The sequence below is a fragment of the Peromyscus californicus genome, unplaced genomic scaffold (genome assembly GCF_007827085.1).
Source record: "Peromyscus californicus insignis strain IS unplaced genomic scaffold, ASM782708v3 Scaffold_1__1_contigs__length_55948999, whole genome shotgun sequence".
Lineage (NCBI taxonomy): Eukaryota > Metazoa > Chordata > Mammalia > Rodentia > Cricetidae > Peromyscus > Peromyscus californicus.
The window spans coordinates 1,111,797-1,127,093 of record NW_026294492.1 but is presented as its reverse complement, the minus strand read 5'-3'; the positions used below and the strand labels follow the sequence as shown (position 1 = coordinate 1,127,093).

General features: G+C 41.9%; 1 protein-coding gene across 22 annotated transcripts in view; it reads left to right on the top strand.

Moving 5' to 3' along the window:
* The window catches only part of Myt1l (myelin transcription factor 1 like), a 403,345-nt gene that overhangs the window by 333,020 nt on the left and 55,028 nt on the right, over positions 1–15,297 (top strand). For all 22 annotated transcript variants that reach the window (XM_052745749.1, XM_052745740.1, XM_052745742.1 and 19 more), the window contains 2 exons: positions 944–1,065; positions 1,915–1,983. In XM_052745749.1, the coding sequence (XP_052601709.1) occupies positions 944–1,065; positions 1,915–1,983 (191 nt within the window). The remainder of the gene's footprint in view (positions 1–943; positions 1,066–1,914; positions 1,984–15,297) is intronic.

Below are 15,297 nucleotides of genomic sequence, written 5' to 3'. Positions count from 1 at the left end.
AGTGTTTATTTGGCCTTACAGTTTCAGAGAGTTAGAGTCCATGATGGCAGAGAGAAGGTGTGGCAGCAGAACAGCTAAGAGCGCACATCTCAAACCCCAAGTAGGTGCCAGAGAGTACATTCAGGATGGCAGGAGGCTTTTCCAGTATCAAAGCCCACCCCAATAACACACCTCCTCCAACAAGGCCACACTAATCATTTCCAAATAGTTCCACCAACTGGTAACATGATCTTGTGGGGGCCATTCTGATTTAAACCACTTTAGGTTCTTATCTTCAGTCTTCAAATTGAATTAAGTATTTAGGCATTGTAAAAATGGGATCAAATTTGAGTGGCAAGCTAAATTTAAGCATTCTTTTTTTCCACAGTTAAACCATGACCATCAAGAAAGAAATGGTAGTTGAATCCCTGAATTTATTTTAATTAAAATTAAGCCTCCCTCCAGTGACAAAAGCTTCTTCATCATAGACTGTCTTAGAAGTAAACTTGCCTTTTAATTTAAATTACAACATTAATGTAGTTGGTCTTCCATTGCCTTGACATAGAAAAGTACATGTAGTAAAACACTAGTGACTGGCAAAAATCCACTCTAAAATGTTTTCAGGCAGAATATTAGATTTACGGGTCCCTGTTAATAAAAGGTGTCCCTATAATAGCCATGCACATATAGCTCTTTCCTGGACACTAGATACAAAAAACCAGGTGATGTGTTTTCTCTGGCTGCTAAAACATCCACTGGTCCTGAGCAAGAGCCCTGTAAAGTTTTAGCAGCCCATGGACAATTCATCTTGCGTTTTCAGAAGAGCCCCTTATCACAACAGTGGTACCTTTGAGTTTTAAATAGAAGAGAGGCAAAAGAACAGACAGGAAACCTGCAGCCAGTGAACCTTCTGCTGATGAGTTGTGTTGCTGTATGTGGTTCTGAAGCTGTGTTCTGTCTGCAGCCAGAAGACTTGGACCCGTTCCAGGAGGCCCTGGAAGAAAGAAGGTATCCAGGGGAGGTGACCATCCCAAGCCCCAAACCCAAGTACCCCCAGTGCAAGGAAAGCAAAAAGGACTTAATAACGTAAGCATATCATAAGGTGACATGCTGGCTCTTAATTCTCCCTTCTCTGGCTTACTTTTAAAGTGCAGACATATATGCCTTGCCGTTTGAGCATGCACATTCGTGGTCCAGGAATCTCCAGCTGCCAGTTGAGCAGAGCCAGAGGCTGCCTTACACCTGCTTGTTCTCAATGATGCTCTACATGTGAAGGCGTCATTTCATTTAACCCTGTGCATTTTGCAGCTTTCTCCAGGGTGCTTAACTCCCCTTGCAGACATTGCAGCTAAACTGGAAACAATGAAATTTTTTAAGTTTTTTAAAACATACTTACTATTCTGGCTGTCTTTGTTTTTGTTTGGTGGCAGATGTCCAACTCCAGGGTGTGATGGGAGTGGTCATGTGACTGGTAATTACGCCTCACACAGAAGGTGTGACTTCATTTTTCTCATGGTGGATTCTGTCTTTTCAATTTATTGTTTTCAGCTTACCTCAACAATGCTGTCAAAGTACAAATGTTGAATTCTGTGTCAACCCTCTGAGTGCTGTATGCTGCTCTTCAAAAACATGCTAATTTACATGTTACACAGTGATTGTTAGACCACTGAATTTGCAAAATTCTTCTCAAAAATTTAAACCAAGAGAACATGTATTTTGTTGTAATTTTTTAAAAATTATTATTAGCAGAAATGCTTTCTTAGACATATGTGTGATGATATTCAGAGTTAATGGTATAAAATTTCAGTATACAGCACTTGGCCCATTGCTCTTCTGCATTGAACTTTTTTATTTTCAACTTTGTGTTGTGTTGTTCGGGCTCTGCTTGCTACCTAGGGGGGGTTCACTCACTGTGTCTCCTGGCCTGTCTTACAGTCTGTCTGGCTGCCCCCTGGCGGACAAAAGCATTCGAAGTATGCTGGCCACCAGTTCACAAGAGCTCAAGTAAGCATTAAAAATCTCTTTGCTGTTAGTTCACAGAAAGTAGTGTGCTGTTTGAAAGTGAATTGTCTGTGAAGGAGTCTCCAGTGACATTTCTGCCTGATTTATTTGGATGGTCTCTAGTTCTTTTGTATCACAACCTTTCTATCTGGAATTTCTTGTCTTCAGATAAGCATGCACTCCCAAGGAAAAATGTTTCAGAGTTACTCAAACTTCTAGAAAATTATTGTATAACATTTTTAAAAATGGAAGCCTTGGATAAAAATCTACCTGATAGATTTTGTGTTCTTCGTTATGAACACTGCCCAGGCCAGTGATGGTTCAGCTCAAGATCTATGTGGTGTTGGCACACACACACACACACACACACACACACACACACACACACACACAGAGTAGCCCCTCCCTCTCCTCTGTGTTATAACCTTTAAACATAAATCTGGCAAAACTGTGAGCCCAGTGTCAGCACCAGCAGACTGAGGCTGTTTTCTTTTGTAATCAAGTATACCAAACTCAGTTCCAGGGAGACTATAGAAGGAGCCAGTGAAAGTATGAAGAGAGCATCAAAACCTTACCCATTCTAGTCAGTGTGGACTTTGAGGTGTCTGTAAGGATGAAAGGCCAAACTTGACAGCACAGTGTGATGTCAGCAGCCACCCCTCAAATGATAGCCTTTGCTTACTGACCTTTCCTACCAATGTGTTCTGTGCTTGGTTGGGAAGATGCTGCCCCCTCCTGACCATCCTATCCCCTGACCCCATGTCCATAGTCCAGGGGTGACCTGAGTGCAGCCTTCTGTTTGACACCCATATCATTTTTTTCAGGCTCCCTGTCCAGGGCCCTAGTGCCATAGACCACCTGCTCATGTTCAGTGACTTCCTGAACTAGCCCTCCTGTCGCACACAGGACTCTTGCCTTGCCGTTGTCTTCCTGAACTAACTGTAAGCAGCTGGAGGACTTCCTCTTGTCTGACAATCTAGAAGCATTTAAATCAATGCCTGATGGACAAATAGCTTTAGCACCTCAAAGCAACAGCCTTAGGAGCAACAATCCAGCACACTTTGCTCAGGCATCTTTTTGTCATGGCTTCAACCCACATTTCCCTCATGGTCAAAGTGTGACCAACTGCACTTGGATCTTGGCCAGCACATCAGGATGTGGCATCATTCTCTTGACTCTCTTGATGAGGAACTCTTTGCAAAAGCCTGTTGTATCTCCAGTTGCAGCAGGCTACCTGTAAACAAGAAACTAGCTTTTGTGCTGTTTGTACATTCTGACTGCTTAGTGTCTTGAGACCTGGGACCAGAACATTTTTCTGACAGTGTAATTCACATTGGCTTATATCTCTTAGTGTTGGGCTTGATGTTTTCAGTCATCTAAAATTTCAGGCAGACCTGCCGTTTCTTCAGACCACAATTCTCCTTGTCTCACTTCATCTCGGGAGGTGGCTGGTCCTCTCATCAGCATCCTGAGGGAAGGAACTTCACTCACATCTTCCAGACAGAGTAGTCTTGGCCAGCACCCTCCCTTTTTCTTCCTGCCAGGAAGTTGTACCATCCAGAAAACAGATGCTTTTGCCTGATTTTGGTTAGTCCTTTTTTGCTTGATCTCTGCTGGGAAATCTAAACTCGACTAATTTCCTAAAATGATCTGTTTCTGTTAATGAAACTTCAAAACTAAAGATTTGATGTCTTCTTTAAAGAGACTAAAATTTAAACAGCCATTTTTTTACTTGACAATATGTCCTCTACACACAAATAAATAAATAAATACACTGTCATGATAGCCTTTTATCTTGGCCTTTTCATTGATGACTCTCAGTCCCTCACTTCTTTGTGGAAGTCAGAAAGATTTGCTGGGGAGCTTTCTCAAACAGAGTAGCACAAGTTGTCCTCTTTAAGTTGTATAGCAGCTTAGAGTAACTCACGATTATTGCAGTGTATTAATATTCCTGAAAGCCTTGGTCAGTTTGTACATTAGCATTTCACCTGAATGAGAAACTGAGTTGAGTCCCTGGTTATTATTGATACAGCACTCTCTACTTATCAATAATGATGTTAGGAAGTGGGTCCCAATGGCCTCAGATACCACTTGGAATTTTTTAGAAATTTTCCTCTTATCATTTCCAATACTGAAATTTTATAGGTGACCCTTAGGTGAACATTCTTAGCCATGGACAAGAAAGTTGTCCAAAAACCCATTGACCTTTACTCTTAGACTTAATAGATAGCACTCTGTTTATTCATCCAGAACAGCCACTATGGGATAGTTGTAAGAAGAAATCAATGATTTTGTGCTTAATTATGTACAATGTGTAAACTAAAAATGTATCAAAATGTTACATGAATCTTACCAACACTGTGGAATGGCTCCTGGACCCCTTGTGTCCCTGTTATGCATATCACATGTCCTGGGGGGAGGGAGACTTGAGGGCCAGAGAAGGGAAGACTGTTGAGCCAAGTACTTCCCTACCCACCCTGCCTGTGAGATTGCGGCCACAAGTAGCAACGAATCCAACTGTAAGAAGTAAGGTGACCTTTGAGGAGAAGCTGCCCTAATGTAAAATCTGATTCTAAAGGTACTTTTCTCCTTTTGAAATGTCATTTTCTAAAATTCTCCAAAGTGCCACATGAAAGGCTGCCACAGCTTTGCTGCCTCTTTGAAGAGCCATAGCCTCCTGGCCAAGGACCCTTTCCTATATGGGAGTCATGTTCACTGGGCAGACACTGGCAGTTGCTGGCCTCTGTGGGGTTTTAGCCATCTCAGTAACCAGTCTAAGGCAATAAAACCAGCTTCAGACAGGAACCATGGGCTTGCTTGCAGTGGCCCCAACTGAATAGGCTTCCATTTGCACTTCAGTCAGATATAATGGAATTCTAAAATTAGAGTGTTTGTAGTTGGCTTTAACCATGCACACGCCAATGAATATACAAATCAGTAACTGATAAACTGGTGTGGACTACTCAGGGAATGGCTCACTGAGTCTCTGTGAAAGAGGTAAAGCAAAAAGGCCCGTCTCCTCTCTGCCCCTCTGATGTATGTTGATGCCGTTTGGGAAGCCCTCCCCAGTATAAACTCCTAGGATTCAGCATAGGGCCACAGGAGAGTTCATAGCCTGAATGCTGGACCATGACGAGTATCCTTGGGAGTTCCCTGCCCTAAATCTTCTTTCTATTTCCTCTCCTGCGGGAGCGTGGATGGATGGAATGAGTAAGTGGGAGCATTCATCTTAATCCCCTGTAACTAGATACACACACCACAACCCAAATAAACAGTGAACAGAGATCTATGCTGTGCAAACCTCATAGTTCTCCAGACATAGCTTAGCTCTGTGTATGTTTGTGCCTCACTTTCTTCAATGCAGATTATAGTAAAGTTCACAGAGTAAAATTCAGATTCAGGAATACAAAGAAAGCAAGTATTATGATCATGACCTACTTTTTTCATGGAGAACATGTTGTAATATGAAATGCAGATGTTAGACCCTCTAGCCTAGCAGAAAGTCATCTCTTCCATGCCTCAGTTTCTTTATTTGTAGCCTAGACTAGCACTGGGGTAGCTCAGTTGGCATTCAGTGGATGTCAGTATAACCAACAGTGTCAAGGTCCAGCAATCCCTGGGTCTTTAGAAAACATCCACCAGCTGGGACTCAGAAAAGAGGAAATTAGCAAGGTAATTGATGTTTCTGAAGTGGCAACATCCCTTGCTCTTTGAAAAGTCATTGAAATAAGAACTTCATTCACTCAAAGATCTTTGGAAAAAAAACTTACCGTCATATTCTTTAAGGCATGTGGTAGCACACACCTACAATCTCAGTACTCTGCTGAAGCAGGAAGATGGCAAATTCAAGGCTAACCTGGGCTGCACAATGAGACCCTGTTAAGAAGAAGAGGAGGGGAGGAAGATGATGATGATGATAATAGAAAAGAAAGGACACTGTACAGGTACATGGTTAGATAGTGTGGAGAGGTAGGAAATCTGAAAGCCTGCATGGAATGTTCTGATGTGCTATATCAACATGTCCAAGAGTGTGCTCTAAAAGCCTGTTCTATCATGTGTTTCTATTGTGACTGCTTGCTCTTTGCAGTGTGAATCATCACAGTTCTCATATGTTCCTCATTTAACCCTTATATCCAAAGCTCCCCCAGCCACCTTGGCCCACTGGCATCCATGTCCTCGCATCCCAGGGTTCCTTTGGAAACAAAGACAGTCTAGAACACAGACTTCCTATACTGAAGTCAAACCATGAGAAGACATTTTCATGGATTACTCAGATTGGGTGAAATTCATTCATTCATTCATCCATGTATTTGTTCAGTCATCTCAAACATATTCAATTCATACCTAGAGATAAGACACAACTTCAGCCTCCCCCGCAACCACAGAAGCCATGTTCATGTACTCACAACAGACCAAAGAGAAACTGTACACTAATTCAGGGATCATCGGAGGACAAGCTAGACAAAAGAAGGGGTTCTAGATTATTAGGACAGGCCAAAAAAGTACCATAAAATCAGGTGAATGTAGGCTACATTTGTGGGGACAGTCAAGGCAACCTAGCAAATAATGAATGTTGGGGGTACATTCACAACAGGAAGTGTGTGTGTTGTGGACTCTAATTCTATGCTACAAAATAACTTGATCAACCTAGGGAAGAGGATGCATCTAGAGATGACAACTAGAGATGACAGCAAAGGTGTAGTCTATGGTAAGGTATTAGACATTGTCCTAAGACTCAACAAGCACTTGCTAGCAGAGCTACAAGCAGTATCCTGAAATGATAGCGCTCTGAGACTGAACTACAGCAGAAGGATGGAGGAGGGAGTGTCCACAAGAGACTCCTGGAGAGGGCAGAATGGTGGCTTGGGCTTGGGAAAGCCTGAGAGTTTAGATCGAGTAGCTGCCCTTATTTCTGGTCCTCCACAGAAAGGAAAAGGGAACACGTGTTACAAAGATAACTCCCACCTTCTAGCACTCCTTCTATCATGCCTGGGTCTGCAGCCACATGGCCAGGGAGTATGTAGCTATCATGAATTAGAATGTGGGCCAGTATTGAAACAATGACTGCTCACAGGAAACCAGTAACAACCGTTCTTGGCAGGAAGGTGGTTTTCAAGGCAGGGTGTGAATTGAGCTGTTAATGTGCTTGCACTTGTGGGAGATGCCTTGGCATCATCTGGAGGGGCAGTCGGTTTAGCCAGTCTGAGAAGGCCCACCTTCAAACTGTCTTCTTCATCTTACACATAAAATGAAATCCTTAAAATAGTCAGTAACATCTTATCCTTTTTAAGAATTTTATTTTACATGTATGAGCGTTTTTCACCTGCTATACTCATGTACTATGTGTGTGCCTGGTACCCAAGGAAACCAGAAGAGGGCATCAGATCCCCTGGAACTAGAGTTATAGGCCATTGTGAGCCACCATGTGAGTGCTGGGAATTGAACCTGGGTTCCAAGGAAGAGCAACCAGTGCTCTTGACTGGACTGCTGAGCCACCTTTTAGCTCCATCACCATCTATTAAAAACAAAACAAATAATAAATAAACACAGATAAGATCTCCCAAAGTCTTATTCAACAATGAAAAAAGTCAAGCAAAAGTTCAGCCATTCCTGATTTTCTCAGTGGGGACCTGCCTTCCCAGGCTGGCCAGGACTCACTTGAAATATCAGCAAGTTCATGAAAGGGAGCCTGGCTTCAGCAGACACTGGCATCTTACTCACCTTAAATTGACTACATTTCCTGGTTACCTACTGTGAGCATCTTTGCACTGCAGCAATTCACCTGCTAAGCCTGGATTTAGAGAGGGAAGCTTTGGGTCCTTCCTCTACAGGGGAGCTCCATCCTTCACTTAGAGCTAACCTGGTAGTTGTTAGGTTTTCATCATGACAAACTGGGGAATGTATTAAATTCTGAGTCAGATCTTGAAGCACACATCACCCCTCACATAGAAATTATGAAGCATTCAATTCAGATATCAAAAACTACTGAATGATGCTGCTTACCTGCAAACAAAAAGTGGCATTAGTTGTTTCTTATTTGAAAAAAGTGTTGAAATTATATAGTGTATTTGATGCATACTAGCCAAATGAAAACTTTGTATTTCTTTTAATTTTGAATATGTATTTTTAGAAGTACTTTATATATTTGCATTTTATTGTTATAAGTACAAATTTACTTATATAAATTTACACACACACACACACACACACACACACACACACACACACACACAGGCACACCCCATGATTGTTGCGCTAGACATTTTCCTTTTGTGACACACAGTTGTCTGACTGTTCTTCATATTTCATTGCTTGTCAAATGGGCCTCTCCTACTTACTAAGAATGAGTCTGTTTCTGTCTCATCCTTGGCTCCTCTGGGGTGGTTCTGAGAAGCAAGAGCCTTTAGAGTTCTGGGGACTTTGGGCCCGTTCCAGATGTTAGGCACCATGCAGCTTGAGGTGCAAGCCCCTGGAGCAGAAAGCCTAGTCACTCAGAGGCAGTTATGCTGGAGTTTAATGGTAAATCTGAGGTTTTAATCTTATAGAGACTTCACTAATTTATAGTTTTCTAGGGAAAAATGAACAGAATTGTAAATAAAGTAGATATTCCCTTTGGGAATTTATTGACAAGAATTTTGGAGAATTGTTTTCCTGACACATCCAGGAGAGACCATGATTCTCTTCCAGCCTTTTCTGGATTGGAATTTTTGACAGATAGGGCAGAGACTGCATCAGGCATGTCAGGACTGGTGAGCACTACTGGGTTTCACTTGTCTGCATGTTTGATGGGCTTAACCACTTACTTTTAACCATAGCCTGTGCTCTCTCAGAGTGACAGTCTGACGATGCTCACATATACTGTGTTCTGGGTCCTCTGCTGCATTTTTCCATATCATTCTTCTAACTGCTGGGTTTCATCTGACTCCATCTGAAATTTAAGTACCATAAGTTCATAAATTTCTTGTATATATAATTAAGATGTGTAAACTCCTGTTTCCCTATGAAAAGAAATGAAGGGCACCCTAATCATACAAAGTGACTTGAGAGCTGCTCCTACTTGATTTTTGTGTGTGGGGATCCAATGCAAATGCCTTCTGATAGGTGGAAATACAATTTGACTGTGAAATGAGTGACTACGTAATGTCTGTCAGAACTTTCTAAAATGTCAGAAGGTCCATTGTACACGGACCCACATAGTAGACACAAGCCACCTACCTGAATTAGGCTACTGTGCCTGGGGACTGAGTTCTTAGTTGTGTTTAATTTTTATTAATCTCTGGGGCTGAGGATTTCACTTCATTTGTAGAGTGCTTGCCTAGCATATATAAAGCTCTGGGTTCATTCTTCACCACTGCATAAATAAAGGGTGGTGGTGGCCCATGCCTGTAATCCCAGCATTCAGTAGGTGGAAGCAGAAAGATCAAGAGTTCAAGGTCATCCTCAGCTATATAACATGAATTGGTTAATCTAAATACCCACATAGATCAAGTAAGATCCATGTCATCCACGTCAGGTCTGCTTCTTTTACATTGTCTACATTGTCCTTATTCATTTTATATTCTAACCAATATGTGGGAGTATTTCATTTCTGTAGCTGACTAGCTAATATATTGTTCAACATCTTAGTCCTCGATGTTTTTGTTACACTATCAGTGAATGGCAAATAAATTAATGTTCATTTGTATGTTGTTTCAGGCAGATTGAAACCAAATGTGACATAAGTTTCATGGTATTACTTCTCTTAGAGGAATCTTTGCATGCTAAATAGCATCTATAAGAGAGTAATTAATAACTCAGAGTGAAGGCTCAGTTCTTTTATTTCGGGTTTTGTTATCCAACTTTATTGTGTTCAAGCATGTACAAAAGTCTGATTTGAGCTAACCAGTTGTAGTGAGAAGCCTCAGGCACCCTTCTAGTGAGATGATTGTCAATGCATCTGCTGATTATGTCAGGCTTTTCTCACCCTTCCACTCAGATCTTGAATGTTCCTCTTTGGAGCTTATATTGACCAGTAATAAAATAAGTCTTCCTTTAAGAACAACTCTGCAGGAAAAGGGCAGTGCTACTCATGGCCCACTTTTCATTCATGTTTAAATTATGATGCATTTATAGAGTATAGAATGCAAATATGCATGGCTTGTTTAATATACCTTTCTGATTATTATTTTATTTGAGTGTGTGCACACATGTATATAAGTGTGCATGTGTGTGTGTGTGTGTGTGTGTGTGTGTGTGTGTGTGTGTGTATGTGTACAAGTGCATATGTGTGGAGGTCAGAAGTGGCAGTCAGTTCTCTCCTTCCACTGTGAGTTCCATGGATCAAATAGCAAGTATATTACTCCCTGGAGCATTTCCTCAGTCCTAAAATAACGTTCAGTGTCATAGGCAGTAAGGAGCATGTGAGTTGGCTGGCCTGTGCAGACACTTGGGTAGGCATGTTCATGTGACCCCATCCCACTCTGTCCCCACCCTAGCACCATCCCAGCATGAATGGCTGTTTCTCATTTCATCTTCATCCTTCATGCTGTCTTCCTGTAGTCAAGTATGGGTGATATGCTTAAGTAGGAACTTGATTAGGATTTGAAAATATACATAGCATATGTGAAAGACTATGGGGACTTTTGAAGTTGGACTGAATGTATGTACAATATGGCTGTGAGCCTATGGGGGCCAAGGAGTAGAATGTGGCAGTTTGAATGAGAATAGCAACCATAGACTCTCATATTTAAACACATGATCCCCAGTTGGTAGAACTATCTGGGAAGGATTAGGAGGTATGGCCTTGTTGGAGGAGGTGTGTCATTGAGGGCAGACTTTGAAGTTTCAAAAGCTTATACAATTTCCAGTGTCTTTCTCTCTTTGCCTTGTGTTTATGGATCGAGATGTTAGCTCTAAGCTACTGCTCCAGTGCAATGCCGGCTTGCCTGCTTGCTTGCCTGCTTCCATGCTCCCCAACATGATAGCCATGAACTCTAGCCCTATGGAACTGTAAACCCCAAATTAACACCTTTCTTTTATAAGTTTCCTTAGCCATTGTGCTTTGCCACAGCAATCGAAAATTAACAATAACTATTGTATAAATAGTGTATAAAACTATTAACTACTGGCATATGTGTCACAGTTGAAGGAGAAAATACACCATTTGCTAAGCAAGGAAATTTTAAATGACTCTTTGAGTATAAAACTAATACAAATTCAAAAATGATAAAGCAAGGACAAGAAAATATATTAATAATCAAATGTTGGTGTTTTAATTAGTTATGATCTTGTAGTGTGCCTTTCTGCTTGCTTAACAGAGAATCCATGCTCTTACATTTGGAGTTGTGTAACATAGGGGCACATTTCCAAAGTTTTCATCTTAAGAAGGCAGTGTGAGAAACCTAGACACTGATACCCAGTGTTGCTTTTGCTAGTGTCACTGGTAAGGGCTCCTGCCTCATCTGCACATCTGGTATGTGATGCTCTTCTCCTTCAGGGCTGAGAGCCTCATGGGTAGATCCTGACCATTTTGTAGGGCATGACATACATCCTAGTTAGCTTTTCCATTGTCATAATAAAGCTGATCAACAGCAACTTGGGGATGAAAGAGTTTATTTCAGCTTACAGGATATGGTCTAGCTTTGAAGGAAGTCAGGAGCTCAAGCAGGATCCCAGAGGCAGGAACTGAATCAGAGAATACAGAGGAATGCTCATTACCAGCTTACTTTCTCCTAGCTTTCTCAGCTACCATTTTTTTTTATAGCCCTGGCCCTTCTGTTCAGAAATGATGTCAGCCGCAGTGGGTTGAGCACTCCACTAATTATTAGTTAAGAAAATGACCCTACCAACATGCCCAATATGATGGAAACAATTCCTCAGTTGAGATTGACTCTTCCCAGGTATCTAGATTTGAGTCAAAAACTATGACATTTACCACAGATATCATTTATGTGTCATAACTGGTTTTAGGAGACTCCTTGTCACAGTGTATAAGCTAAGCCCTCCCCTCCTCACTTCTGATATTTGGAAAGTCACAGGTGGATACTCCCTGCATACTTAGAGCATACCAACAAAGTCGGTGCAGGGGGCAAGGAGAAGGTCTCAGAACATATAACAGTTGGATCCACTAAAAGATTGTCAGTCTTTATTGAAGAGTTTTCAGGAAAAAAGGTGACATTGCCTTATGTGGCTTCCCAAATCCCTCTGGTGTAAGGAAAGTAGAGAATCTCCATGGAGATAGGGAGTTGGCAGTGGAACAGAGGACAGCAAATGGGAAGGGGATGTGCCCCAGAAATAAGGGTCCAGGAGACAACTGGTATTGATGGAGCACCAGTTTCCCCTCAGCACAGATGTAGATAGAACTGAGTTCTAAAAATCAAAATTGGACCTCTGACTCTCTATGATCCCCAAACTATTGGGGATTGTGTAGGTGTTATTGAACCCTATGTTTTCTTTAATTCACAAAGGAAGAAAAAGTACCCAATCTTGGAGAGTCATGAAACAGGGCAAGAAAGAGGAACCAGCAGTACTCTTAGTCTGCCTTGTTGATTCTCTCTCAGACTCAAACTTTACCATAAGAACCATAGGAAAGAAAGAGTGAAAAGTATTGTCTTTGTGGATATTGATTCCTGGAATAATAGATCAAACATTGGCAGCCTGAGCTTTTGTCATGACTAGTGTCCATCCGGGGTTAAGTCCATTACTACCTGATGCATGTAGGGTACAGGAACAAGGGAGAGTAATGATGATTCCCCCAAAAGAGAAGGGCAGGTGCTTATTTTCAGAATATTTTGCCTTGAGGCCTGAAGGATGGTAAGAAAATCCAAGTACCCCTTGATTCTTCAAGTAACCATTTAAATTGTATGTATCCTTGAGAAATGGTATGATATATTCTGTCCCCTTGCCATGCAGGCATATATCCTTGAAATGATTTTCATAGCTTTCTGTTTATCATAATCTAACCTGTCAACAAAAGCACAATAGTATGATTTCTACTGTCAACTGCATCTCCCATCATCTCGCTCTCATAGACTCCTAGGATTTCTGACTTCTCCCAGTAGACAGCACTTGTCCTTTTGCTCTGTAGTCGTCTATGGCCTATGACATAAAATAGAGCGTAGTTTCTATACATGTGTCCATCATTCTCCCCTAAATTCGACCCATTGTGATAGATCCAAGGACTAATAAGTTATTAATGAGCAAAATGAAAATATTCTTACTGTATAACTCAATTTTGTGAGACTCCAGAGAATTTTTGAAGAACTGTTGAAAGCAATGGATGAGTCAATGCACAGACTAGTCAGTCTCAAGAACTCTAGCCACTTCTAAGTGGTAAAACTTGGAAAGATTATCCAGGAGGTTCACCAAGATCTTGTTGCTTGGGTGGAAATAGACCCAAGATTATGGGCATTATGATGATATTGCCTACTGTAGGGACACAGAGCACTGGTCATAGTGGCATGCAGGTGGAACCCAGTGCAGCGTTACAAGGAGGTGACAAAATGGTGGCGATGCTACATCACACTCTGCTGCCACATAAACATCTCAGCCCTGAACCAGGACCAACAGCTACTGAGTAAAGAGTGGAGGATACACAGACATTGTTGACTACTAGATCAAACACTGGAATGAAAGTCTTGTCCTTGTCCATCAAGAAAACCTACTTGCCCTTCAGCATTATGCTCAGGTCTTCATCTACAGTGTGTCACTGCACAGAAAAGATAGCCAATGTCAACTGAAATCAGCAGAGTGATACTCTTATCAAAACAAAAGCAGTCTTTAAAATGTGAAGAAGCAATGCAGCATGACTCCTCTTCCTCTGTGAGTAGCTGGCCTGAACTGCTCTGTAGAGCAGGAAGCTGAGACTTCCTGGAATCAGCCACTGGGACCTTTGCATTGAAACTCACATGTGTTTACCAAGTCTCAAGAACTGGGTTATTTGTGGGAGCAGTGTGATGGAAATCCAGGTATTCTGAACAGTCCCTCTATCCTGAGGTGAGTTGGATAACCTCTTGGCTCTGCCCTCTGTCTTCTCTCCCCAAGCCCTACATCCTGGTTGAGAGTTCCTGGGTGCTTGCTTATCTTACCTCAGGTTCATCCATTAGATCTCTACCCTCCACCATCATTCACATATTTACTAGGCTAAAAATAGCAGGCAGGTCAGAGCTTTTCTGCTTAAAAGTTGTCAGACTGAGTAGCTTTGAGTGTACACTACATCCCAGAGCCTGTTACCCAATACTGAAAAGTGTATCTGTTGGATGTTCTGGTTCTGTTTGCTCATTTTAGATTAAACACACATTGTTTTTAGTTTACGTCCGTGTGTGGGACAAGGTCTCCGATAACTCAGTAGAAGGTAGGACTCCTGACTCTGGGACTTGGACCTGCTGTCCAATGCTCTCTATACCCAGAACCCACATGGTTCTTAAGCACACTGGATGTTGAATAGACTTTAGTGGATGGTCAAACTACCGCTTGTAGTTGGTCTATTAAATCTGGCCTTCCTCAAGAGAACTCTTTACACAAATGATGGTGACAGGTTCATGGTTGAGTTGTGGTTCTACCAAATCACATTGCCAGGATGATGCTACAATGCCTGATATCTGTCTGTCTTTGGGGGCCTTGAGGATTATGACCTCTCTCTGGGAAAATGTTTCTTTTCCTCCTTCTATTCATGACCAGAGTTGTTGCTACAGAAACCACTCCAGTGCCACATGGGCATCAAAGAAAGCAGCTGCTGAGACCAAGTAGAGACAGTTTCCACTACTGTTTTTTTCTTTGAATATTCCCTTTAAAATTTTAGTTCAATTATTTAAATTGCATTATTAAGGTCTCTTCAATGGTCTAGAGGTGTATCTGAATGTGAGTGATATGAGGGAAATTGCACATCCCCACCCGACTATGTACAGAACATGTGTGGCCTGAGTCCCTCAGCTGAAGGCCATAGTAGGACAGGAAGCAGAGCCAAGGTCAGCACAGGCCAAAATCTAGACTTCCAAAGTCAGACCATGGCTTGACTGTCTCATCCCTGTAGTCCTAGTGAGCTGTCCCCCATTCTCATTTCCATCTGCAAAGTTATTTCAGTGCCAGCAGCTTGTCCATCAAAAAGATCAAATGAGTGATGTCTACACAGTACTTGGAATGGCACTTGATGCCCAGAAGAGCTGTGTCTATTAGCTCAGTGAATTCATATTGGCACACAGAGAGACCAGAACCAGCCCAGAGTAGCAGAAGGCCAGGCTGAAGAAGCCCTAAGATCATTTGGAGGGAGGGGACAGGTGGTGTCAAGGGAAAATGACCAAGATGATTAGCACTCTAAAATTTAACCCAATTCCAACAAGT